The following is a 25,919-nucleotide window of genomic DNA, read 5'->3' on the forward strand; positions in this document are numbered from 1 at the left end:
CCTGCCTAAGATAGAGAGTTTAGCTGTAAGCTTCCATAATGAGGGACCATGGCTTCACCCAGGGCTGGCACACAGTAGGCACTCAGGAAACATTTGTGCTGACTAGGGGGGAGCTGGTTTGAGTGGCATCTAACCCTTCCCCACTTCCGAGGTTCGTGATTTCATTGCTCACTGGTTCTCAATGACAGAACACAGACTTTCAAAATGAATATTCACATCTGTTGAGAAAAGGTTAAAAGTGTGTCATTTCTCTTGTTTATACACACATGTACCTATGGTAAATGGATGGATGGGCAGCTTTGAATGGGTGTGTGTGTGTGTGTGTGTGTGTATGGATATCCATACCTGTGTGCATGCATATGTGTGTGTGTACAGATTTCAGATAGCAAGAATATTCACCTAACTACAGCTGGACTCCCTGAACAAAGGTTTCTAATAAATTGCTTATGAATCCGCCCTGACAGGACAAGAACCATTTCCGCTGAGGCCTGGCCCCCGCACTGCATGGCGTCTGGTGAGGGAAGACCATTTGGGTCCCCTCCCCTGAGACTGTGGTTTCCATGCAAAGGAACTGGCAAGGAAGGGTGAGCAAATGTAGAGTTGACTAGTTTGAATCATGTCAGCGGGCTCCAGGGCCTGGGCATTGTCCCTGGTGCCTGGTACCTGGCCCTGGGTGATTAGGGCAGGTGGATAGTGGCCTGGAGCTGAGAACCTGACTAAGGAGGCCCAGGGCTGGCTGGTTTGCATCTGAGAAGTGCACTCACCAGCAAGTTGTTTGCTATCTATAGGAACAGGCTAACCCAGGATGTGCAGTCCCTATAGGGTCAGCAAGGCCCAGATGTCAAAACATCTGAAATCAGCGTGGCAGTGTTGCTCACTGGTTGAGCATCAACCCATGAACCAGGAGGCCATGGCTCGGTTCCCGGTCAGGTCACATGCCCAGGCTGCAAGCTGATCCCCAGTAGGAGTCATGTAGGAGACAGCCGATCGGTTCTTTCTCATCACTGATTTCTCTCTCTCTTCCTCTCTGAAATCAATAAAAACATATTTTTAAAAAATATTCAAATACAGAAAACAAAATACATGGTGAATATAGTACAGGTGGGGAGACAGAGGAGGCGGGGGAGAGCGGCAAGGAAGCAAGGGAGGTGGGGAGGGAAGAAAATGTCCAAAAATTCTTCTTGATAGAAGAGGGCCTTAAATTAAAAAAAAAAAAAAAAGCTGAGAGGCATTGAGTTATATTCCTTCAAAGAACTCCAGAATAGGGGCTAGGAGGAAGTGTCTCCCAGAGCGTCCTCATCCAGATGTGGATGAGGGCTCTTTTCACCAGCCAGGATAGTGAACTCACTTCACCAGGGGCCCATGGCCTTGCCTAAAGTGCAGTACCTTTTAACAGCAAAAAGAACGAGAATTTAGAGTCCTCTTGTAGTTTATTGTTGCCCTGTAATCAGCTGCTGAATGCAGCCTAATGGGATCCTAATGTTTTTAAAAGCCAATTTCGTAATCTTTGCACAGTAAATCCTCACTTAGTGTCCTCGATAGGTTCTGTGACTTTAAGCCAAAGGACATATAACAAAATAACAAAACCAATTTTACCATAGAGATAAGAGTTAAGTTCCTACCACGTCTCATCAACATTATAATGAAACAACATTATTTGAGGACCTGCTGTATTTTCAATGGAGTGTCCTATCAGCGTGCTGTATTTTCAATGGAGTGTCCTATCAGCGTATACTAGTACACGCATAGCTACAACTGGCAGATTTATGGCTTTACGTATCATTAAAATCTATACTGCGTTCACAGCAGCATTAGCTAGTTCTCAAAATGTTAGCTTAATCTCCTCTACGCCTGTATACACACACGCCCCTGTCCTCCGTGCGGTCAGCCATAGAGTATTTCAACGTATTAAGCATCCTGCGGACTAGTTCCCCACTATATCCTATCAAATACATGATAAGTTCTAGTCACCAGGGCGTTTAATTAAAAATGATCAGTCTTTGAAGACTTAGCATACAATTAAATATACTGAACGCTAAGGCTTGGTTCAATATGATTTAATCTTCCTTGGATGATTCCAGATCTTACAGGCCTTGGGGACCTAGGTTATGAATATTAATGATCCCCATGCTCTTACTCTGCAGAAATTCCATCAGAAGGAGATTTCCAGTTGGAAGCCTGCCAGGTGCATGGGCTTCCACTGTAGAGGGGACACTCACTCTTACCTGGATACGGTTTCTAGGTCCCCTGGGGATGACATATAAGTGAATATTTGTCTTTGGCATAAAATGCTCCAACAGCTGGTGTGAAATCTCAGCCCTCTTGTCTTTAACAGGGAGAAATTTTCGGTAGGAGTGTTAATCTGTTATTAACACCTTTATTTAAAAAAAACAAAACTTATTCATCTATTTTTTCCACCAAGAACTCTACTCAGGAGTCATTCACTAATTCAACTTGTGTTTGTTAAGCAAGTCCCAGTGAGACACATTGGAACTGGAGAGTTGGCAACAGGGAAAGGTACAGTTAAGTTTGCACGAGGGCACATCTACACTAATAAAAGGAAAAGATGCAAATTGACTGTACCTTTGTGACGCCCACTAGCCCATCAGGAGTGAGTATGCAAATTAACCCAATAAAGATGGCGGGTTAATTTGCATACATAGGCGCTGAGCAGCCGGGGGCATTCCACACCGCCCCAGCCGCTCTGGGCCTCTGGGCAACATGGGAAGGCGGAAAGGCGGCTCCAAGTCAGAACAAAGGCAGAAAGGCGGCTCCGGGCTGGAGCGAAGGTGGTGCCAGCAGCCAGGGGAAGGAAGGCCCATTCTTGCATGAATCTTCATGCATCGGGCCTCTAGTAATGTACATAATGTAATCAAATAATGAATCCAGAGGGCTCTTCAATGGACATATACCTCCTTACCTCCCCTCCTGCCCATCATCTCCTTCCTTCCCTTTCTAGTGTGATCACCTTCTATTGTTCACTTTCACAATTTGAACCATATTCAGATGCTGACTGATTCAGAATTAAAATTAATCCGGGGAAGAAACAGTTAAAAATAGCCTCAATGTATCTTTTAGAAACACAAGGCAGCCCAGCCAGTGTTGCTCAGTGGTTGAGCATGGACCTATGAACAAGGAGGTGACGATTCAATTTCCAGTCAGGGCACACGGCCAGGTTGTGGGCTCATCCCCATTCTTTCCAGTCTGTTCTCCACCCACCCGCTGGAGTGACCCTCCGAAAAGATCAGACAACACCCCTCCCTTGCTCAGAACACTTCGCCGCCTCTCATCTCACTCAGTGTAAACACCAAAATCTACAGTCGCCCATGGGGCTCTACCCAGTCTGCCTTCCCCACCTCTCTGACCTCCTCACCTACTGCTTTTCCCCTCACTTTCTCCGTTCCTTCCTCCAACAAGCCAGGCCCACCTCCCCCAGGCCCTTCCCCTTACTGTCCCCTCTGCTGGCCTGTATTCCCTCCCCCTTCTACCCCATCCCCTCCCCTCAGGATACCAGCGTGACTTGCACACTCACTTCCTTCAAGAACTCCCCATCCTCCTTTCCTGCTCTATTTTTCTCCAAGCAGCTCCTTCTTCTAATTATGTATTTGGAACACACATACCAAGATGGCAAGGATATTCAATGTTTTGTTATAGGATCGCAGTACCCAGAATCGCACCTAGCACCTAGTGGATGCTCGGCTACTGCTCACTGGAGAGGTGACTGAATAGACTATTTTGCCCTCTGTTTCTTTATGGTTTTATAACAGTTGATTTTTTTTATTTATGCAACTGATGTTAGAGCCACACTGTCATCCCACGGTCTCTGCACCTGTACCATGTACGGTGCCTTAATAACAGTGTGGCCGCCTCTGTGTCCTGTTCGCAGTATGAACGCTCTCTAACCCAAGTTCTAATTTGCTCCCATTGCTCCTGAGCTGACTGCGAGGAAACCTGCTGCATGTGGTTCATTGGGGCGGGGGGGGGAGGGGAGGGCAGCTTGTGAGGTCACCTTAAGGCATTTCCTCTTTTGTGACTCCACCCTACCTTGTCCCTGCCTCTCTCTGTCTCAGCACCCAGCAGGCACACTGGGTCCACTTTTCTTATTGTCTCAAGACCTTCCTCTCTGGTCCACCAGCTCACTAAGAACAGAGCCTGCTGCTGCTTTTGCTTCTTTGAGTCTGGGGACATTTCAGTTGGGCCTTGGAGAATGAACATGAACTTGCTGGGGACCCAGTAGAAATGGAGAGAACATGGTATAGAGATAGTGAGGAGGGAAGTGATGGAAATAGAAGATGCAGACCACTCTTTTTAGAATTTTGGTTGTGAAAGAGGGAACAGGGAGATACAGTGCCTAGAAGGTGAAGGTTCAGTTTTTTAAGTCCAAATCCTTCTTGGCCCAAAGCCCAAGGTTCCCCATGGTTCACCCTGCCTCCCGATCCAGCTTCCCCCACCTTCTGCCTCTGCTCCCATCATGCACCCTCCGCCCCAGCCACTCTCCCATATGCACATTCTTCCTTGGAACGTCCTTCAATGACATTGTCATTAATTGCGCTATTTATAGGGGCCAAGATTGACATGTAGTAATTCATTTGATCTTCCAGTCGCCTTTTGAGGATCATGCTGTGACCATTCCCATAGTATTTGCAAGGAAGTGGAGTTACAGGGAGGCCAAATGGCATGCCTAAGGTGACATTGCTGGGAGTAGCACAGCTCTGACTGAACCTGAGCGTTCCTTCGGGCTCCACACTCTTTGAACTCTGTGTAAGCCCCCGGGGGAGCATCACCCTACCGTGCTCCCACGTGGACACCACGCACACCTGCCCTCCAGTCTTCTTCCCGCAGTATTTCAGTTGGTGGGTCTGACTCTCCAGCCAAACGGGAGCCTTTGAGAGCAGGAATGTGTCCTGTTGTCCGTGGTTGGTGCTCAGTGTCTGAGGTTGAAGAAGATCCATGGTGTTTTCATGTTCTTTTCAGGCCAGCACGCTCATTCCTGTGTGTCCTTCAGGCCCCACGTCTGGGCATGTCATCAAACCGATTTCTGGCCATTCTCCATCGCTGCGTTTTCTGCCTCTTATTTCTTTGGATTATTTGGTTGCAGACTTCCAAAGAACTTTTTTTTCTTGGAATATAATTCATTTGGGGAAGAGGAGGGGATGAACCATGGTCTGGGTTTATCCTAATTGGAGTACAGCATGCCTTTCACGGACGAATGAATGGGTTCCCCGAGCCAGCTCTCAACCTATTTCCCTCTTCAGGTCTCTCAAAATAAAATGGTTGTGCAAACATTGGGGGGCGGGGGAGGAATCTGATAACTTCCTAGCTTGTTTCTTAATAAATTTAACGGTAACACAGAGCCTTCTCGCGTCGTGGTATTATTGAATTCCTAAATCTTCAGCTTCGAAGAACTTCACTTGGACTATTAGCAAACATCTATCGACCCCCTTTTCTGTGCCAGGTTGTCCATATATATTATCCCATTAGGGCCTCCCCGTCACACTAGGAGGTAGATAGCATCAAGCATTTCACAGAAGGAGAAAGGGAGGCTCCGAGGACCCCAGGCACAAGGCCCTGCCCGCAGCTGGGAGACGGCAGGGCGGGAATCGGAACCTGCCAGGTCTGCCTGGTGCCTGTTCCAGGGCTGGCCTGCTGCACCCCAGCTGCTGCCCTCCCGTTGCGTAAAGCTGGGACAGCTGCCAGGACCCCCCACTTGAATTCTGGGGCTAACTGAGCAGAAACCAAGGGGTAGCTTGGCAGGCAGGAAGTAGGCAGACTGCTCTTGCAGCCAAACACAGACAAGGCACAGCCCCAGCCTGTGTCCAGGGCACCAAGACATATGCCATCTCCTCCTCCTCCATCACCGTCATCGATGAGAGGAGAATGGGTGAGTGCTGATGGCTGTCTTGTTTGGTTTTCTCTTGGTGGGTAAGTAGCATCCAGGTCTAGTCATAGATGGAGATGCAGAGAAAAGCTGAAAGGAGAGAAAGGATGACAGGGCAGTATATTTGCCAAGGGGCCGCCCTATGCAGATGGGAAGGTAGGCATCCAGCAAGGCAGCAGTGCCCCCTGATCACCCGTCAGATGCCCGATGTGGTTGGCCCAGGGACCCCCCACCCCCCAGGGGAGTAGCTCTCTTGTGTTATGTTCCGAGCCACCTAACCAAAGTGCTGTCGATCTCCGTTTGCACAAGATTTTGGAAAGATGGCCCTCAAGACTGTTTGAATCCAGACATTAAATAAAAAGAAACTGCTCATCTGTGAGCACAGGGTGTGTAGCAGGTACTTACTATAGAGCAGAGTCTTTGATATATTATCTTGTTTAATCACCACAAGAAGCCGGTGAAGGAGATATTTTAACCTCTCTTTGCAGACACAAACGCTGACTGGGGATCTGGGAAGGTCCTTGTTCGGGCTGCACAAGGGGCTATGGCAGGATTGGAGCTCAGCTCCGTCAGGGCCATGGTCATGCCCAGCCCACTCTGTCCCACATACGGCCGGTCAGTCCCACAGCAGAGGACCTGGTTGGGGCTGGGAATGTGGACCTCAGAGGCATCAGTTCATCATCTGTTAGGACCCCCAGACCCCCTTAGGATGTGAATGAACTTCTCCCTTAGAAGTGCACAACCCACTCCAGAGTAATAGAATTTCAGGGAGGCCATGACCTCTTCAGTCTCATCCGGACCATAGCTGATGATCACCTTCTCTCTAGAGAAATTATTCTCTTCAGGTCCAATCAAAGTCATATTTGAACCTTCATTCTCCGTGTCTTTGAACTTGAAGTTATAATCCCCAGGCTGCAGCTGTCCTTGGCTCCGATAATGGAAATTGATGAGTAGTCCACAACTGAGGCCTGCGTCTGACACTGAAATATGATGCTGGGACCTTTTTATTGACCTGGTTGATTTTTAGACCAAAAAAAAATAAAATAAAACAACAACAACAACAAACAACTCTAGTTTATGTGCTACCCCATCTAGAGTCCTCGAGAAGAAAAGGAAGGAAGAAAATAAATTCCATATATCTATTTTTTAATTTGAGAGAGAGCGAGAGAGAGAGAGAGAGAGAGAAGATAGATTTGTTTGTTCCACTTATTTATGCATTCATTGGTTGCTTCTTATATGTGCCCTGACCGAATCGAACCTGCAACCTTGGCATATGGGGATGACACTCTAACCAACTGAGCTACCCGGGCAGGGCCCTAGTATATAATCTTCGCATAACCGTTCAATTTAGATTTTTCAAATCTCAGTGATCTAGCTTTCACAGCTTCTTCGAGTAATTATGTTTTCACATTTAAATGCCATAACCCTCTAAAAGAAGGAGGAAGAATCCCAAGGGAAATTGTTTATTCTTATGACAAAGCATGAAGCAGTCTAACGCTGGGTTTGTACACATTAACTGATTTAATCTCAGTTAACATATGCTGAGCGCCTACTGTTTGCTCAGCACATGCAAAATACTTCGGTATACATTATCTCATTTTATCCCTTCACCCCCAGCAACCCCGTGAGGGAGACAAGAACAGAACTGTCACCTTTCACAGAAGAGGAAATTAGGTCCAGAGTGGCCCTGTGACCTACCTGAGGTTAAGCATAGGTGTGAACTGACAGCCACGTCTGAAACTCAGGTTCCAGACTCCACATCCTGTTTGCTTATGCCTCAACCAACGTGTGAAACAACATTTCAGATGCAGGTCAGGGATGGGGACTTGCTGAACATCATGCAAATACCAAGAAAGCAATCCCGCAAGCGCATGAGGCTTAGTTCTCCTGCTGGTTAGGCAACTTCATCCTCCCAACACCAGGGGCTCACTCTCGGGTCTCCTTTGCTGTGAAGCCCCATGACTACCACCTAGGAACCTGGGGTCCCTTGTCACACTGGGTCCTGATCACCCAGTGCCCTCTGCAGGGAGCTCTCCAAGGGTAGGAAATCTCTGACTAAGAGTCAGCACATCAGGGGCACCAAATTGAGGAATTGGCCTGACACCGTTGCCATGGCAACGTCTACTTGACTTGGCCTCTGACCAAATGTCTAGGCCGGTGAACAAACAGGAGGAAGTAAGGATGACTCAGGGCATCCCCAGTCATCAGGAGGATGACTCAGCTGTTCAGCAAAAGGGGACAGGCAGGAGGCCAGTCTTGGGTGATGGGAATTTCTGCAAAGGCCTTGTGTTCCCTGAAAAGCGGAGGTTTGCGGAAGTGCAGGGATCCCCTCTCGGTCACCTCCACATCCCCTGCAGAGCCTGCCCGGCTCTAGGCAGTGTCCAAACGTGGTGGTTCCGTGTTGTCCAGCTAATGCCAATTTGTGTACCAGCACAGTCCACAGTGTTTTTCAAAGTGAAATCCCTTCTGATGCTGCAGATAGCATTTTAAGTTAATAAAATAGAAGAGAAGTAAAAAGAAAAAAAATTGAGAGTGCTTTATGTAATAATAGTAAGAGTCAGTATTATTCTCCATGAAGTTGTTTTTTTGTTTTGTTTCTTTGTTTTTTCGTTTTTTTCATGGAGAACATGAAGAGTGTATGTGTGTGGTAGTGGTGGTGGTGGTGGTGATGGTGTGTGTACTGGGTCCTGATATAAAATACATTCTTATTCCGGGTCACAGTCAAAAAGGTCTGAAAAACAATGGTTTAAAGAATAATCTTAGGAAGAAACTTACTTGACCAGTTTCCTGATTATAGGAACATTGAAACTGAATCATCATTTACATTTGTATCATTCGTCTGTTCATTCATTATTCATCCAGAAAAGGTCTTTTGTAGCTACTTTCTCCATTGTATCAGCCTTTAGGTGTGAAGGTGAAACCTTCAGGAACAAGCGACTGGCTCGGTATGGCTGGGGCAGCAGGGGCCAGAAGAGGCGTGTGACAGGTGCCACCGCACGTCCGCCCATCTTCAGAGGAGGAACCTTTGTTTGCTGAGCTTTTGTGGTTCAAGCGGAATGAGGAGTGGACTTGAACTACTGACCTTTGAACTACAGACATTCTGTCTGTTTCCCCTCACCCTGCCAGTTGTCTTAAATAATTCAGCACCTATATATCGATACTATCCTATTGTTCCTAAATTATGCTGTTGCCAGTCTTGTCGCTTTAGTTGGTTCATAAACTGCTTAATGCATCTTCTGCTTCTTTTGCATCTTCAAAATGCCTAACATGGTTGGGAATATAGCAGGTATTCAATAAGTGCTTTCTACTTATTGACAACTATTCATTATTCAGGTCCCATGCCTTCATTCCTCATTTCCTCCTACCATAGAGAATTTATCACATGACCTTGTGCTTTGTGTGTATCAGCTGCCTCCTTTGCTGAAACTGTGAGCCCACTGAGAACAGGAGTGTATGTGTTCTGTCCATCACTGTGTCCTCAGCCCCTAACACAGCTCAGTGCCTGCCTTGTTCATTGTATCTTCATATACTCAGCGATTGGCCCTTCATAGGTGTATCTGTTAGTTATCATCATCATAATGCTGAGTAACAAACAACCCCCACTATCTCAAAGACATACGCAGTGAACATGTGTGTTTGTTGGGCAGCTCTAAGCTTCAGGTTGGCACTGGGTTTGCTCTGTGTCTCTCTCACCCTCCTTAGACCAGCAGGCTAGGCAGGGCATGTTTCTCTCATGATGATGGCAGAGGTGCAAGAGAGCAAGTTCAACTGCACAGGTGCTCTGCAGGCCTTGAGTTCCATCGTGTTCATGTACATACCTTTGGCCAGAGTGAGTCATGAAGCCCAAAGGCAAGGAGCAAGGAAGCACACTCTGCCTTTGGAGGTTGGGACGGGTAATACTTCTGCCTAAAGTACCAGAGTAAGTGCTGAGATTCTCGCTACGTGTCTATGGAATGGAAAGGAAGGGAAGGGATTTCCATGGGACTCTTTACCTCCTGGCATTGAACTCTCCAGAGAAAGCGAGAGCCTTATCTAACAGATAACAACCCAGCCAAGGGGGTTCAATTTGTTGGGCAAATAAAACAAGTCCTCAGAAGCGACTGCAGCAGAGGCCGTCCCCCCAGGACACCCAGTTGATAGTAGCTGTCTCTGGGGTGGAGAATGAGACATCGCTGAGCAGATAGAATCCTACTCTGTTTTGTGTCCTGTGGAAATGTGCATACAGACCAATGCCCACATATTTGTTAAAATTAGCAGGTCAGAGCCTTGAGGAAACCTTTTAAAATAGCTAGATATCATTTCTGAAGGGAGTCTTGGTTGTCACGTTGGGTTTGTGGTCCCAGCTCTGGTGTGGTTCAGGGCTGTGCCCAGTTTGATGCCCCTCCTTTTGTTAGCCAAAAAGTAACGATCTGTTCTCTCTTCATTTCCTCCTCCCCGGCCTGCAGGAGTGCTGTGCCTGCCAGACAGCCTGAATCTGCACAGGGACCCGCAGCGGTCAAACAAGCCGGGAGAAATGCCCATGTTCAGCCAGTCGGAGCTGAGGACCATCGAGCAGTCCTTGCTGGCCACCCGCGTGGGCAGCATCGCAGAACTGAGTAAGTGGATGCACGTTCTCTTGCCCTCTCTGTCCCTAAGGTGCTCCCGCCGCAGGGCAGGGCTTGGTGGCCAGCCAGGTGGCGCCTTTCGTTGAACACCTGCCGTGGGCACAAAACAGTGCCGCGATGGCCGCGGGGAAGGTGAGGACTGTACCTTGTCACGGCAGGATTCCTTTAAAGCATATATCAGATCTCATCTCTCCTCTAGTCAGAATCCTCCACTGGTTCCCATCTGATCCAGAGGAAAGCCCAAAGTTCTCAGAATTGCTTCCAGGCCCCCCACCCATATCACTCAGACATCTTCCACTCTCCCCTCTGACCCACTGAACTGCAGCCACCCGGGCCCCACGCTGTTCCTTGAACATAGCAGGCATACCTCAGGACCTTTGCACTTCCTGATCCCTCTTCCTGGACCGCTCTTCCTCCAGATAGCCACATGCTTACTCCCTCATGACCTTCAAGTCTCACCCAATGTGACCTTCTCAATGAGGCTTTCCCTGACCATCCTATTTGAAATGAGGATACACACACACACACACACACACACACACACACACACACCGACCTGGCCTGCTGGCTCATTTGTTGGAGCATCATCTCATACACCATGGGCCAGTGTGTCCAATTCCCCAGTCAGAGCACATACCTGGGTTGCAAGTTCAGTCCCCAGTCGAGGCAAGTACGGGAGGCAGCTGATCGATGTTTCTCTCTCTTCCCTCCCCCCCCCCCCACTCTCTCTCTCAAGTCAATGGACATGTCCAGGGATAAGGATAAAATTATGACCCTTTGAGAACCTTTATCCCCCTCCTCTGCCTACCCTTCTCTCCAGCAGTTACCCTATCGCATTCTCTCGTTTTTGTTGTTGTGTTGTTGTTTATTTTAATAACAGCTTCACTGCGATATCATTGAAATACAAATCACCTATTTAGAGTACACAATTCAATGATGTCTAGTCTGTTTCCTGAGCTGTGCAGCCATAACCACACTCTGTTTTAGGACATTTTTATTACCCCCAAAACCTGAAACCATTAGCAGTCACTGCCCTTCCTTTAGTCACGCCCTATATTACTCTTCTATTTTTTTTTAATTGTCTATCTCTCCCTACTACTATATAGTCTCATGGAGAGTAAAGATTTTGTTTTGTTCGTTGATGTAACCCCAGCCCCAAGAACACTGCCTGGCACACAGTAGGCCCTCGAGAAATACTAAGAGCAGGGAAGAGGGAGAAAGAGAGACAGAGGTGGCAAGAAGGGAGGATTGTCAAGAAAGTGGGGATGCCACAGTTTGAGCAATGATGTGTCATGCTTGCACCCCCCTAATTTAGGGCTGTGCTCTCTGAACCCCGCCAACCAAAGGGAAGTAAAATCGTACTCACTTGGGATCCTGTTGATTATCAATGACTTAGCTGTGTGTTAGTTCCTGGTGGGACTAGAACTTTGAGCTCAGAAACTCGTGGCTTATGCTAAATTATGAAGTGGGTGAGAGTCTGGACAATCCTGAACTGTTAAAAGCTTCGGGATCCAGAAAGCAACATGCGCCTTCTCCCGTGGGAATTCCCTACACCAGGACAGGCATGTGGAACCTCTGGGAAGCGAGGTAGTCGCTGATTCAAGCCGTAGGGGGTCCTTGCAGTCACTAAATCTACTTTCCTGGCACCTGAACTTGGAAACTGCATTTCCATTTTCATCAAACCCCCAAAGTCACAGGGGCTCCCCGTTACCTGTCATTCACTTGATTTTTCTTAAACGTTTGGGTACCATGGACCCCTTTGGCAATCTGGTGGAGCCCATGGACCCTGCCACAGAATATTTTTAAATGCATAAAATGAAGTGTCTGTGTTTACAAAAGAAACCAATTACACTAAGATTTTCATCTAAATTGTGGTGTAGTAATTATGTGCTTTTTCAGTAGCACATTAGCAAGTTCTAGCAGCAGCTCTGATGACCCCATTAGTTGGAGGTGGTGATGTGTGCGAAGATATTTTGAGACATCTGCAACCATTGCGACGGGATGAGGGAACGTCTGCCTTTTAACAGCTCCCCGGGGATTGAGATATAGAGGGTCCGAGCAGCTCGCTGGGGAAACATCACTCTCAGAAGAAATGCTAAGATGCACCCAGGACCCTGGAAACGCAGAACCTGGCCACAGTGTGGTCATGTCTGCATGGGCGTAGCATGGGCACCACTCCTCTGGCCCACACGCTTTGATCTCTTGTGGTCTCAAAGGTTTGTCCTGGGGTATAGCTAGGACCCCTCAGGAGGCAGCCAATCAATGATTCTCTGTCATCATTGATGTTTCTATCTCTCTCTCCCTCTCCCTTCTTCTCTGAAATTAATTTTTTAAAAATATTGTTTTAAAAAGAAGAAGAAAGGATTTGCTAAAATATCTGCACTTCACCTAAGCAGGCAGTCTGCGGGAGCAGCTTGTGGCCTAAATTGTTTTTAAGGACAATTTGCTCTGCAAATTAAATGCTGTCATTGCGGTTGAATGTTGACTTTCGCATATGAATTGTTGGCACACAAATGGGTGCTGCTAATTGTCAGTGGGTTTTGTACATTCATTAAGCGGGGCCCCATAGAACATATGCGAGGAAGCGCATTGGTAAGCCACGTGGGCGACTGCAGATAATGAAATTGCCTTCTTTGTTGGCCTGCCTGTAATTTAGACCAGCTTGCACTGTGGTCTGAATCAATACAGCCTTGCTCTCTCTGTGCACAAAGAGCTGTTCTTCATATTCCGAGGTTACTCTGCCGGAGTGGATTCTAGAAACCACTGTTTTTCCAGCAAAGACGAGGTGGAAAGAATTTCTCCCCAGCCATCACGGCTCTTCTTGAATCCGGCTGTCGTCCAGGCTGGAGGGCAGAACCCCTGACCGTGACCTTCTTAATAGCCAGTAATCATATCAGCAGCAGCTGATGTTGTTGAACTAGGAAACTATGAAAAATCTATATGAATTATCTCCACGATGGCCATTACTGTCCACATTGACATGGCAGTGGAGGTGAGAAGAGGATAAACAACTTGTCTTAGATCAACCTCACCTGTGAGCTGAAGGGCTGGAGCTTGGGCCCTCTTATGGCTTGGGGTGAAAACACACCCACTATTTCTGGAGCCCCTACTGTGTGCCAAGTGCTTTAAATACATTAAAGGTATTAATGTTCCCATTTCACAGATAAGAAAACTGAGACTTGGAGGGATAAATGCCTGCCCCAAGGCAGAGTCATAATTCAAACCCAGTTGTTGTTTTTCTTTTTCTACTTTGCTGTGCTGTGTCCAATTCAGTTTTGCCTTCTGAGACCTAACACATTGCCCATAGCTTGGGGAATACCCGCTGCATGTCAAACAAGTAAATGAATGACCCACAGTGAACTAGTCTGTAAGAAAATAAATAAATGAAGCTGAAGAAAATGTTACAGGTGAGGGGAACTCTTCACGAAACGCCAATAAAATGGCAAATACTCGATTGAACTGAATTTTGAATTCAGAGGGCTAGAACTGAACCTCTGCATGTCTAAAATATTTGAATGAGAAGCTAAATCAAGATCCCACAAAGGTTCCCAAACATTCACAGGCTGGTGATTCTTTAACCAGAAGCCCTAGGAAATTTGCTAGGGGATGTACTGATCATCACATGTGACTTGGAGTCTGGCGGGCAGTCCAGGTCTCTTTCCCTGAACCAGTGAGGACGTCTGGGGGTATTGGGTCCACCCAGTCTCCACACTGAGGCCAGGGGGGAAAGCAGGGGCCCTGGGTTTTCTCACTCTTGAACCAACTCAACTCTGCATGTGGTCCTGTCCCATCCCGTACCCGTGTCCTCTGAGATCTTGCCTCGACTCTCCTGGGGACATCCCAGTTTTGCCCCCAAGCTCCCAATTAACCGCCCATTGGACAGTCGTCAATTATAGTAATTGCTTCCTGTTGTTTAAAGGGAAAAGCTGAGAACTTCATTAAAAAATGCCTCCTCCTGTAATCTTTTCACACTTAACCATGAACTTGTTGCTCCCATTCAATGAGGCAATCACAACAGGGCCATTAATTTAAAGCTGTGTGTAAAAAGGGTTTCTGGGTTGTCTATCCAATATGTCACCAGGAAAAAAAGCAGGGGTGGGGGGGAACAAAACAGCCCTAATTGCTTGGACAAGGGGGTCTCTCTCCTTGTTTGAAATGCAGATGGCTCTTCCTAGAGTCTAGCTGCCTCCAGTCCCAGGGTTGTGGGAGGTGCTGTAGTGAGTGGTAGCTGACCGAGGATGAAATGAAGAGCAGGGGAGGATGTTGAAGGTGCTGCCTAAGCTCAGGCTAACAGAGGCGCCGACTGCTGGCACGCGAGGCCCTTTGTCCCAGAGCACTCACGTCGGGCGTGCAGGAGGATGGCTTAGTCGGAGATGCGCTGATAACCTGAGTCTGGCGGGTTAGAGTAGCGTTTCCCAAACGGCAGCACGGGAGACGGTTGTAGGTGATACAGAAAACACTTTAAATTTTTAATTTCCATGAATTTTTTATGAGTACCAGAAAAATATTGGTTTTCCATTTATGGCACTGATAGGAGGTTTCCTTTTCCAATGAATTTATTTGTGGGGAAAGAATGAGCCAATTTAAAGAAAATATTAAGTAAATAAATTGTACCTGCAGCACACAGATTACGAGAGAAGTCATGATGGTGATTCCCACATGGTTACACATGGATGTTCAAGTCGGTTCCTAGAGCCAGGCTCCCGCTGCCCAGACTCAGGGCTGCTCGTTACAAGTGACTTATGGTTTGGGAGTCATGAAGCTGGCGGGTGAGGCAGCAGAGAGCACATACACAAAGCAGGGTTTAAAGTGGGGCTAGTGGTTGTAGAATCCCTGTGTCAATTTCATCTCCAACGGCCAGCCCTGCTCAGACATCCTTGGGGCCTCTGATCCAAGGACTAGGCTGATAATGATGGTGATGATGATGGTGATGGTGATGATGATGATGTTGACAGAAAGGACGATGAAATGATGGTGGTGGTGACGATGATAATGTTGATGGAAATGATGATGAAATGATGATGATAGTGGTGATGATGATGATGATGTTGATGGAAATGATGATGAAATGATGATGCTTTTGATGGAAATGATGAAATGATGATGGTGGTGGTGATGATGTTGATGGAAATGATGATGGTGGTGATGATGGTGGTGATGATGGCAGTCTGAGTCCAGAGAGCACCTTCCTCGCCACTGTACTACACTGCTCCTTCAGGAACAGAACAAGGAATAAGTCATGGTCTCTGCCCTGGAGGCTCAGATGTGTGGACAGTTAACTGGGAAACATGACAGAATTAAACAAGTAATGTTTTAGCTGTATTAGCAAATGTGGCGGGTACACAGGGGAAGGGGAGATTGATTCTGACTGGGGGCATTCTGGAGGGCTCCATGTAAGAAGAGGCATTTGATCACAGCCTTGAAGGTCTTCAGCAGTTGGGAGGATGGGCACTCTACGGTGTGAAACAATAAGAACAAAAGCAGGGAACCTGGAAGTGCAGGGCGAGCTGAGTGATGCTCAGAGGACATGGTTAGCCCACCCGAGGCAAAAGGCTCCCCAGTGTCTTGGAGGATAGAGGAGCGGTGCGGGGCCCTAAACACGGACCCTTTTCTTTTCTCCACTCCCTTTTGATTTTGTTTGTTTGTTTGTTTGTTTTGAGCTTTTTTTATGGGAGCTCTCAAGAAAAACAGATGGAAAGGTGAGTGTACTCCAAGTTGACCTGAGATGGAAGTTACAAGAAAATAAAAAATACTACTTCAGGAAGCTTATTATTCCGATAATACCTACCAAGTAGCACACTCCATAACTCAAAACGCAGAAACTACAGAAATGTTGGCTATAAAGGAATATTACCCACAATCCCACTAGGCAGACAAATCCATGGTCAACGGTTTGATTTTTTTTTAATATTTACTCAGTACATACTTTTTAATAGCGTAATCCTAATCACACTGTATGCAGTTTTGAATTTCACTCTTTTCGCACTCACCATTTTAACATCAGGATTTTTTGTGAACATTGCACCTCTATGTAAACATTTTTAATGACTTGCATAAGTTGATGATGGTATCATGTGGATATACCAGAGTTTATTTAACCACGCTCTTATTCTTAAACATTTGTTTCTTTGTCAACTTGTGGACCCTGTAAATAAGGTTTGGGTGAAAATCCTTGTGCATGAAGATTTTGCTGCATTTTGGATTCCAACATTGGGACAGAGTCCCAGAAATGGAATTACTGAATCAAGGGTAAATGGCATCTGTTAACACCTTGGCTGCAAAATGCCAGCTATCCTTAAGACAGACTTGGAGCTGGACCAGGCGGCACTGGGCTTCACTCAGAAAAAGAGGTTGAAGACAGCAGGCATGAGAGTCATACATGTCCAGGTTGAAATCTGTCTCTGCTTCTGACTACCCTTGACACCTTGAGTCTCAGTTTGCTTTGTCAATAAAACAGGATTTCTCAGGGATCTTCCGGCACATCTTTTCTGCAAGTCTTTGCTGCCTAAGGGATCTGAACTCTTACTTCTGTCTACAGGCGACCTGGTGTCCCGAGCAATGCACCACCTGCAGCCCCTCAATGCCAAGCACCACGGCAACGGCACCCCCCTGCACCACAAGCAGGGGGCACTCTACTGGGAGCCTGAGGCCCTGTACACCCTTTGCTATTTCATGCACTGCCCGCAAATGGAGTGGGAAAATCCCAACGTGGAGCCTTCCAAAGTCAACCTCCAGGTGGAAAGGTAAGACTGGCCTTTGCTTCGCCAAAGAGGGGAGCTCCCCTCTGGTCATCACCGCCTAGCGGTGGGAGGGTGGGCACTGCCTCCTTCCACGGAGGCGCAGGGGTGGGGTAGGGGAGGGATGCTGGGATCAGGATTGCCCTGCTCCCAGAGACTCACTGCAGAGGTCCAGATGGGAACCATGTGCCTGAGGAGGTACCTGAGACCCTGGTGGAGTCTTGGAAGTGGGATTTCATAGAGCAGGTCCAGTTCCAGGTAAAAAAAAAAAAAAAAAAATGACCTAGGTCAGAAGAGCAAGTCTGCAAATTCTGGGGGAGGTGAAGGTCTGGGTAGTGCAGGGTAGCCTCCTTGTGAAGGCACCTTTGGGGGATGCCAGCTCCTGGAGTGTTACCTGCATTTCATTCTGGCTGCCCGAGACCCTCCGAGCGGAAGGGGGTTAGACCGTCAATACCTGCTCATCCAGAATGGGCCACGCAGGTGGGTGGGAGACTGGTTTGCTGGGGGAAGCAGCATCCTCACGGGAAAGAAAAACAGGGGAGAAAGAAGGGAGAACTTCCTGGGAGACGAAGCCCCCTCTGATCCGGCTTCTGCTGCTCCTTGGCTCCATCCTTCTGCTTCCCCATGCCTCAGTTTCCCCATCTGTAAACCAGTGGCTGAGCTAAGTGGTTCCCATGTTCCACCCTGTCAGAGGCAGGGCATCAGAAACCACTCTGCAGGCATCCCCACTTCCTCTGGGAACCTGTCCACAGAGCTCACCTCCCAGTGTCTCACAAATCAGCCCCCCCCCCTCCACGCAGGCCTCTTTTCTCCAGCTCCCGTGGTAGTGATCCCTGTCGATCAGAACAGTGGTTAAGAGAGCAGGCTCTGTGACCCAGACACTGAGTTCAAATCCAGGCTCTTCCAATGGAAAGCCAGGGGGCCTGCCTTTGCCGGCGTGGCTCAGTTGGTTGGGCATCATCTGTGTACCTCAAGGTTGCCAGTTCGATTCCCAGTCAGGGCACATGCCTGGGTTGCAGTTCTCGATCCCCAATAGGGGATGTGCGGGAGGCAGCCGATCCACGTTTCTCTCTCTCTCCTTCTCCTTCTCCTTTTCTCTCTCTCTCTCTAAAAATCAATAAAAATATTTTTTTAATCCAGGGGGCCTTGGGAAAGGGCCTTCACCTCTTTGTGCCTCAGCTTCTTCATCTGCATTGTAGGACTACTAAGAGTAACCCTTTCATGGGGCTGTTGGGAGATTAGATGAATGGAATAGTGCCCAGCACATAGTAAGTGCTCAGTAAATGTTCACTCTTTACTGTTGTAGATATTATCTGCATGTAGCTAAACAATTCCCATTTGGCCTCCGTGCAGTTTTCCTTTCTCTGTTAAATGTTTCCAAGTTGTTTTAAAATTCTCGTCGGCTGCTCTGTGCCTGCCAGAATGCATTCAGGCTTAAAAGCGGGCTCCGCCACAAAACCGCGTCTCTTGGCTTTCAGTTTGGGGACGAAGATGGAGCGAGGGCTAGACAGAAGTTGCCTTTAAAAAAAAAAAAAAACAAATCCCAAGTTAGCTTTAAGATTTCAATCCAGTCTGGAGTTAGCTTAAATCAGGGGCTTACTCACGTTTCCCACTATCCAGGCCAAATCAGTGGGTACCTCTCTTCATGTGCCAAACATGCCCCAAATGAGAGATGGCAAAATGTCCCTGGTCCCCAGGCAGAAATAACCTCGGTCAGACACACCAAGACGCCGCTTTCTGTGAGTGTGAATCCTGAGAGTGGAGAGAATGGAAACCGTTGGCCTGTGGAGAGCCTGTGTCTGCAGCCCCCAGCCCCATCCACTGCTTGTACAAAGCACATTTTCTCTGACTCAACCCCTCACGTCTTCAGCTCCCACCTCTAAGCAGATGACCGCCCCCCACCACCATTCCCAGCCAGACAGCGCCTTCTCTGACCTCCATTCTAGGAAGACCCCTAAGGTTTCCACTTTCTGGGACAAGTTTTAATGAGGATGAGCCGCCGGGGAGGACGGGAAAGAGAACACGGCCCAGGATCTGTTGGAGTCATGTATCTCGGTCTTTCCATTCCTTTTTGGTTGAATTTTCAGGCAACAACACAAAACACAAAGTGGAGCATGTCATGTTTGAGTTCTGTTCACTTTGGTCCTCTGGAAAGGGTATGGCTTTAGGAGTCAGGTGGGCCTCTGAGTTTGGGTCCCAGCTCTGCCTCTTCCAGCTCTGAGACCTTGAACAGATCATTTCCTCAGCTTTAAATGAGAACAAGCCCAGCCTGGCGGGACTGGCGTCAACAAGGAGTTAGATTTATAGCTAAGACATCCAGTGCCATGCCTGGTACAAGGGGACCTCCCTTTGTCCGCGTCTCCCAAAAAGTAGCTGATGTTATGCTCTTTTGTTGTTGTTGTTGTTGTTGTTCTAAAATACTGTTAGCGTGTCCCTACAGAAGCCTGTGTGTGATTCCTTCTAGACAAAAGCTATTTCTTCCTTTCCCTGATGGGACAGGCATTGGTGTTTAGCATCTGAAAACATACATTTCCTTCAGACAAGAGAGAGCCTCTAACTGTTTCAGTCAAATGTTTACACCGATTGCATCCTAAATCCTCCATGAACAAGGCATTTCCAGCGGGAGGTAGGACTTGAATCAGGAGTTGCTTTCTTCTCTCTCTGTCTCCTCTCCCCCACTCCCCCCCAAATCAAACAAGATTTCCTTGACTCTTTACTTCTACTCTGGCTAAGGCAGGAAGGGCCACGGTGCTCATAAGGTTTTCCATGAGTCTAGAAGTTCTTCCGGGAACGGGTCTGAAGAATAGTATGCTTTTGCTCATGCCCAGCAGAAAGCCTGAGAAATATCGGTTGACTGAAATACAGATTGTGTTGTGCCTGAAACCATTTCTCCTTGTCAGAAGAGCCTTTCTTGGCTGGAGCATTTGGAACAAGGCCCACGTGCACCATTTTACTCTCTCATGCGGGCACAGATTTGGGGTTGCTGCGTTTGTTTTGGATAGCTTCATTTTTCACTGTGGGATTTTGAAGAAACTCAGTGCCAGTCTGAAATTTCTGTCATTTAAATTTCTCCAGAACTTTGGCTTCTGTGTTTTGAACTTCTGAAATCTTTCGGGTAACTCAGATATTTTTATTAAAAAGAAAACCCAAATAAATCTTGTGAGATTATGATTAGGCACTATTTCTTCTCCTTAATTTTGAGGGTAGGGGCCACATGAGGCTACTGTTTTAAAATGGAACCATCGTAAATCATGATAAGATTTTCTTTCCCTCCATCATTACTGGAAGTATCAGTGATTCCTAGATGCATTTTGGTTATGGATGATTTCAGTAATTTGTTGCCACAAAATGATTAATAGTAGGAAAATAGGAGTATTCTGTTGCCTGCGGTAGCTGGTAATGCCTCAGAGAGACGTTGATCAACTTCACCTAGAACACTAGACAGTTAGGCAGTTCTACTCTCCCCCAGCCTCACTAAAAACAAACCAGAATGTGAACCTCGGCAGTGGCAGTTCTCAGTCCTTTTGCAAGAAGAGCTATACGATGTGGCGGACTGTCTACTAGGGGAATCTCAACCACAAACCCAGGTATACCATCACCAACCACTTATTTGAGGAAAACTAGAGGGAGAAGCAAAATAGTCTTAACAAATGGAAGCCCTGACACTTGAAGAAATCGGTTTAATAAGGCAAACACAACTGACACTAGAAGTTAATGGTACCCAAATACATCTTGCAAGACATTCACGCTATTGAAAGATCACCTCAGATATATCTGTTCTTAATGATTTTTCATCTGTGGCCTTTGCGACACAGTGATTTTTCAAGTTTCCACATGCTCCAATGGACAGATCCAGGGTTATGTGAAATTTCCAGCATTCTAGGTATAACTCTTCCCCATTCTTTCCCACTAAGGAATGTCTCCTACTCCAAGTGAGTGGAAGCATCCTTAATGCAAGCAACACTGGCAAGGCTGGAAACAAACTCTAGGAATGCTTAGTTGTAAAAGTTGAACCTACTATGGCTGCTTAAAGCAGAAAATAAAACTTCTGAGGGGTCCAGTATAGGCAGAGGTTACCAAATCCTTTTTCCTTCCTCATGAGAGTTTGACCTGGGTTAATTTGCTAACTCTGTTTCTCTGGAAACCTGCTAAAATTTTCAGTATTAACCGTGTTATTAAGCAACATTGCTTGTGGTCAGATTGACCCTAGATTGATCCATTAGATCTGGTTTGGTAGTCCCAAGTTTATAAATACTTCATAAACATCCAGAGCTTGGAGCTGCGTTGAATTCATTGACTCTGATAACTGGCAATGTTTGCACAGGAGCCTTGGCAGCTATTTTTATGGAGTTGTTAGAAGAGATATTGGGGTTCATAAACTAGGGAAGTTTTCACATCCCCCCGAGTGGATCTCCTCTCCTTGCACCTGAGTGTCACCTGGAGAGAAGATAGCTCTGGAATGGCTGGGTGCATTGCTATTAGGACTTCCACTAAAAGGGACATCTGATGTTGTCCCATGGTAGTCCCATGAGTCTAAATGTTTAGTAGAGCTTAAGACTTCTGGTGGACATTGAAGCCAGAGAACCCAGCTTTGAGGATATACAAGCTGGAACAATGCCCAAGTTGCACCCCATCCAGCAGAGACCTCCCATTCTCCAGGGCTGGGCACAGACACTTGACCTCACACCACTGAGGCTGGGCATTGTACACTCCCAACAGGACCTCTGTCACCATTACCCCTGAGAGCTCAGTGTCTCTGCTAACACCCTGTCAGCTCTATGTTCCACCCATGTCACACCACTTGCTTCCCAATCAGTGGAGCCCAGGCCACATGCCTGCACCATAGCTGCAAGGGAGTCTGGGAAGGTGAATTTCTCCCTTGTTGAACAATGGATTAATCATATGGGAATATTCCAAACACAGTAAGATCATCAGTGATTCTTGGCAACCAAAAAAGTTGACAAAGTTCCACTATACTCTTGTATTTTACTTTATAAAATAAATAACTCACAAGTGAATCATTTGCACAATTTAGTACTTTTGAGCATTATTGGCCACACATCTCACAGGACCACACTAGCTGTTCCTGGCATCCTAGGCAGGGATGCAGAAGCCTATTCCCAGGGGAAGAATTCTACTTCATCTTCCTAAGGGCAGTGATCACACCTGGCGCAAAAGTGCCCCAAATACCCAGCCCAGTGCTAGTAGGTCCTGGAGAAATTCAGAGTCAGTCGATGAATGAGACACAATAGAGGAGAGGACCATATATTAGGCCTATTTTATGCAGAGCTATATGGGAGCTTCTGTGGACTGGCCTGGCATCTCAGCCACCATATAAATGGTTCTAAGGGGAAAATAATTATGTTGCCTTCTAACATAATTAGAATTATGTTTTAAAACATGATTCATTTGTAACTCGAGCATTGCTGCAATTTATTTCATCTGGCGAGGGTGAAAACAAACTCTAATCCCAATAGTTTCAAACTGTAAGTTACAGCCCATTAATGGGCCATTAAATCAATGCAGTGCAGAGCCTGGCAAACTATACCCCATAGGCCAAATCTGGCCCACTGCCTGTTTTTATAAAGTTTTATTGGAACACAGCCATGCTCATTTGTTTACACATTGTTTATGGCTGCTTTTGCACTTTTGATTTAGTTGTGATGGACATCACATGGCCCACGAGGCTGAAAAATACTCTGGCCTTTTCCAGAAAAATTTGCTGACCCCTGATGTTCTGAGTTGTAACCTGCATTTTTAAAAATGAGGTAGAATTGAATTAAAAAGTAAAATTAGAATATTTTACATGAGGAAAAGTAAGTATGTTTTATGAAACTTTTTTTCAGTTATGTTAACTGGCATTGATTAACTTACCCAAGATCATGTAGTTAAAGTTGCAGAACTAGTGTTTGAACTCTTGGAGTCAGACCCTGGTCTGTGCTTGTATTCATGAGTTTGTTTTGCTATCAATGGGCTATAGTTTTAAAGAAATAATGTTTGACGCATCCCTAATCCCTAAAAATTTTTAAATAACCCTCCTGACTGTTTATAAGATATAAAACTAATATACGTATTCAATAAAATGTGGTCAGTACAAAACAACAATAAAGAAGGAATGTTGGCTCACCCATCGTCTCTGCATTCAGGAATAAGCGCGGAGACCATGTGGGGCATTTCCTTCCGACCTTGGTTTTCTGTGGATATGTAATTTTTTTTGGTTGTTTCACAAAATAAACATACATAGTTGATCTCTATTATTGAATAATCTTCAAAAGCAAGGTTTTTCGATGCCTGTTCGATTATTGGACAGGGGATTTAATGTCAAGAGAGACCTGGGAACAAGCATGCTGAATGTGAGGATGATATGTCGAGGATGATATGTCGAGGATGATAAAACAGAGGCCTAATTGGATGAGGGAAAATGTCTGCAGTCATAAGCACATAAGCACATCTGCAGTACCTCAGTGCCTTTGCACATGTTTTGCCCTCTTCCTAGAATGCTGTCTCCCTTCTGCTCCATCATCTGACTACCTCTATCATTTCATCCTTCAAGACTCATTTTAGCTATCACCTCCTCCAGGAACCCTTTTCTACTACCTCAGGAAGCACTGAGTGTCCATCCAGGGCCTAGTTCAGTGCACAGCATATAGGAACTGCTCAATAAATGCTTGTGGAACTGAACAGAGCAGGGTCTGAAACCAGTGAGTTCTGGCCCATGGCCCAGAGAGCCATATTGCTGTTGTCAACTCAGGCAGCCCTCAGCTTAGTACTGGCTCTACTGTTCCCTTGCCCCAGGCCCCAGACCTCAGCTATAAACAAGAAATAATAATCCTACTGCATGGAGTAATTTCAGTGACTAGTGAACTAACTTCTGTAAAAGCCATACATAATCACGGAAACATAGCAGTTGATCCATTAATGGCAAGAATTATGATTTACTCCTTTAATCTAGGTTGACCTCTTCTTAGATATTATAAGAGATTTTGATTGGCACTTAATATGTGGCAGGCCCTTCTCTATACCCTTTATATGTATTAACGAATTCAACCTTCACAATTCCCCTTGAGGTAGGAGCTAGTCTTACCTCTCCCCATTTTACAGATGAGGAAACTGAGATGCAGCAAGTTTATGCAACTTCACATATGGGCAGGTCTGTGAGTATCAAAAATATCAAATGAATGCTGGGTGGGTATAGCATTCATGGGGGCCAGGAAGGTGAGAGAAAAGAAAGTGAGATCTTGTTCAGAAAAGGTGTTGGATACAGCGACAAACTAGACTGGAAGGAAAGTTGAGAGACTGGCCAAGACATCAGGACTTTCTCCTATAAGCAGTGAAAAGCCAGAAGGGATTCAAGAAGGGAAATGAGACCAGAATTGGATCTGACACCTCGTAAGCTCTCCTTAACAGCAGCATTAGGATGCCAGAAGGAAAGTAATCAACATTGGATGAGCACCTACTATGTGCCATGTACTATGGAGGCACTTTACTTAACAGAGTTTAACTGAATCTGTACATTAACTTCGTGAAGCAGAAATGTCTTCATCTACAGATGAGACAATTAATTCGAATGGCTGCTCAGTAGGAAAAGGCTGTTTGGAAGCTTTGGAGGTAACATTAAAGACCTTCACAGCACGTTCATTATATCTCTGGATTTTTTTTCTGGAGCCAGAATGCCTGAGTTAATATCTTGGTTCTAACTCTTATTAACTGTGTGACTTTGAACAAGTTACTTAACCTTTCTGAGTCTCAGTTTTCTCATCAGTAAAAAAGGGAGATGCCATAGATTCTATTTCAGAGGGCTGTTAGGAAGCTCTTCGATATTTATGTGTGTGTATGTATATATATATTTATATCTCACTTAAAATCCAGCACACATTAGGCTCTTTATGGATAATGGCCATTATTATTCTCCCTGTCGTGGTGCTTATAACCTGGATGTACACGCTTAGCAGGGCTTCTCAAACATCGATGTGCGCTTGAACCCCTGGGAGCTCATTAAAATGCAGATTCTGTTCATTAGGTCTGGGGCGGGGCCTGAGATGCTTTATCTCTAACAAGCTCCCAGGTGAAGTGATGCCGCTGGGCCATGAGCCACTCTGTGAATAACAAGGTATTACATGTTTTGTGTTTGTCATTTATTTCCCTAACCTACTCCAATCCCCATTTTTAAGTTACATAAGGGCAAAAGAACAAGCTTTTATGGTGACTTTTGCTCTCTGGCAGAGCTTGGCACATAGTAGGGGCCTAGTAAACGTTTCCCAGGCTTTGGGGGCTGGATTGAGCCTTGCAGGGCCTCTCCTCCCCGAACCTCATGAGATGCCAGATAGATCCCTCTGCAATTTCCACGATGGATGGATTCCAGAGTTCCGACGTGGCCGGTCTGCAGGATGCTCAGGCTCTGGAGCAGCGGCCAAGGGAAGACGCTGAGCATCGAATATAATGATCATCTTTAGCCTAGCGAGGTGGCCAACAGATCTAAAGTAGCTCAGGGATAGCAGATTAGCGACAAGCATGCAAGGGAAGGATGAGGCAGGAGTGACAGGTGTCTTCCCGGAGGAGAGGCAGCAGGGCAGATCCTGAGCGTCAGGCTGTTAACACCTCCACCTCCAGGGCTCCTCAAGCAGCTTAGCCTCCGTTACCCAGGAGTGTTTCCCAGCCCAGGGGGAGAGATTGCTCCCGACGGCAGGTGACAAGCCACGG

At 46.5% G+C, this 25,919-nt stretch overlaps 1 protein-coding gene across 2 annotated transcripts in view; it reads left to right on the top strand.

The window, feature by feature from the left end:
• The window catches only part of ABTB3 (ankyrin repeat and BTB domain containing 3), a gene marked incomplete at its 5' end in the record, with an annotated part of 257,601 nt that overhangs the window by 137,234 nt on the left and 94,448 nt on the right, over positions 1 to 25,919 (top strand). For both annotated transcript variants that reach the window (XM_081085183.1, XM_081085184.1), the window contains 2 exons: positions 10,324 to 10,473; positions 17,021 to 17,225. In XM_081085183.1, the coding sequence (XP_080941309.1) occupies positions 10,324 to 10,473; positions 17,021 to 17,225 (355 nt within the window). The remainder of the gene's footprint in view (positions 1 to 10,323; positions 10,474 to 17,020; positions 17,226 to 25,919) is intronic.

Source organism: Myotis nattereri (genome assembly GCF_964212035.1).
Source record: "Myotis nattereri genome assembly, chromosome: 2".
NCBI lineage: Eukaryota > Metazoa > Chordata > Mammalia > Chiroptera > Vespertilionidae > Myotis > Myotis nattereri.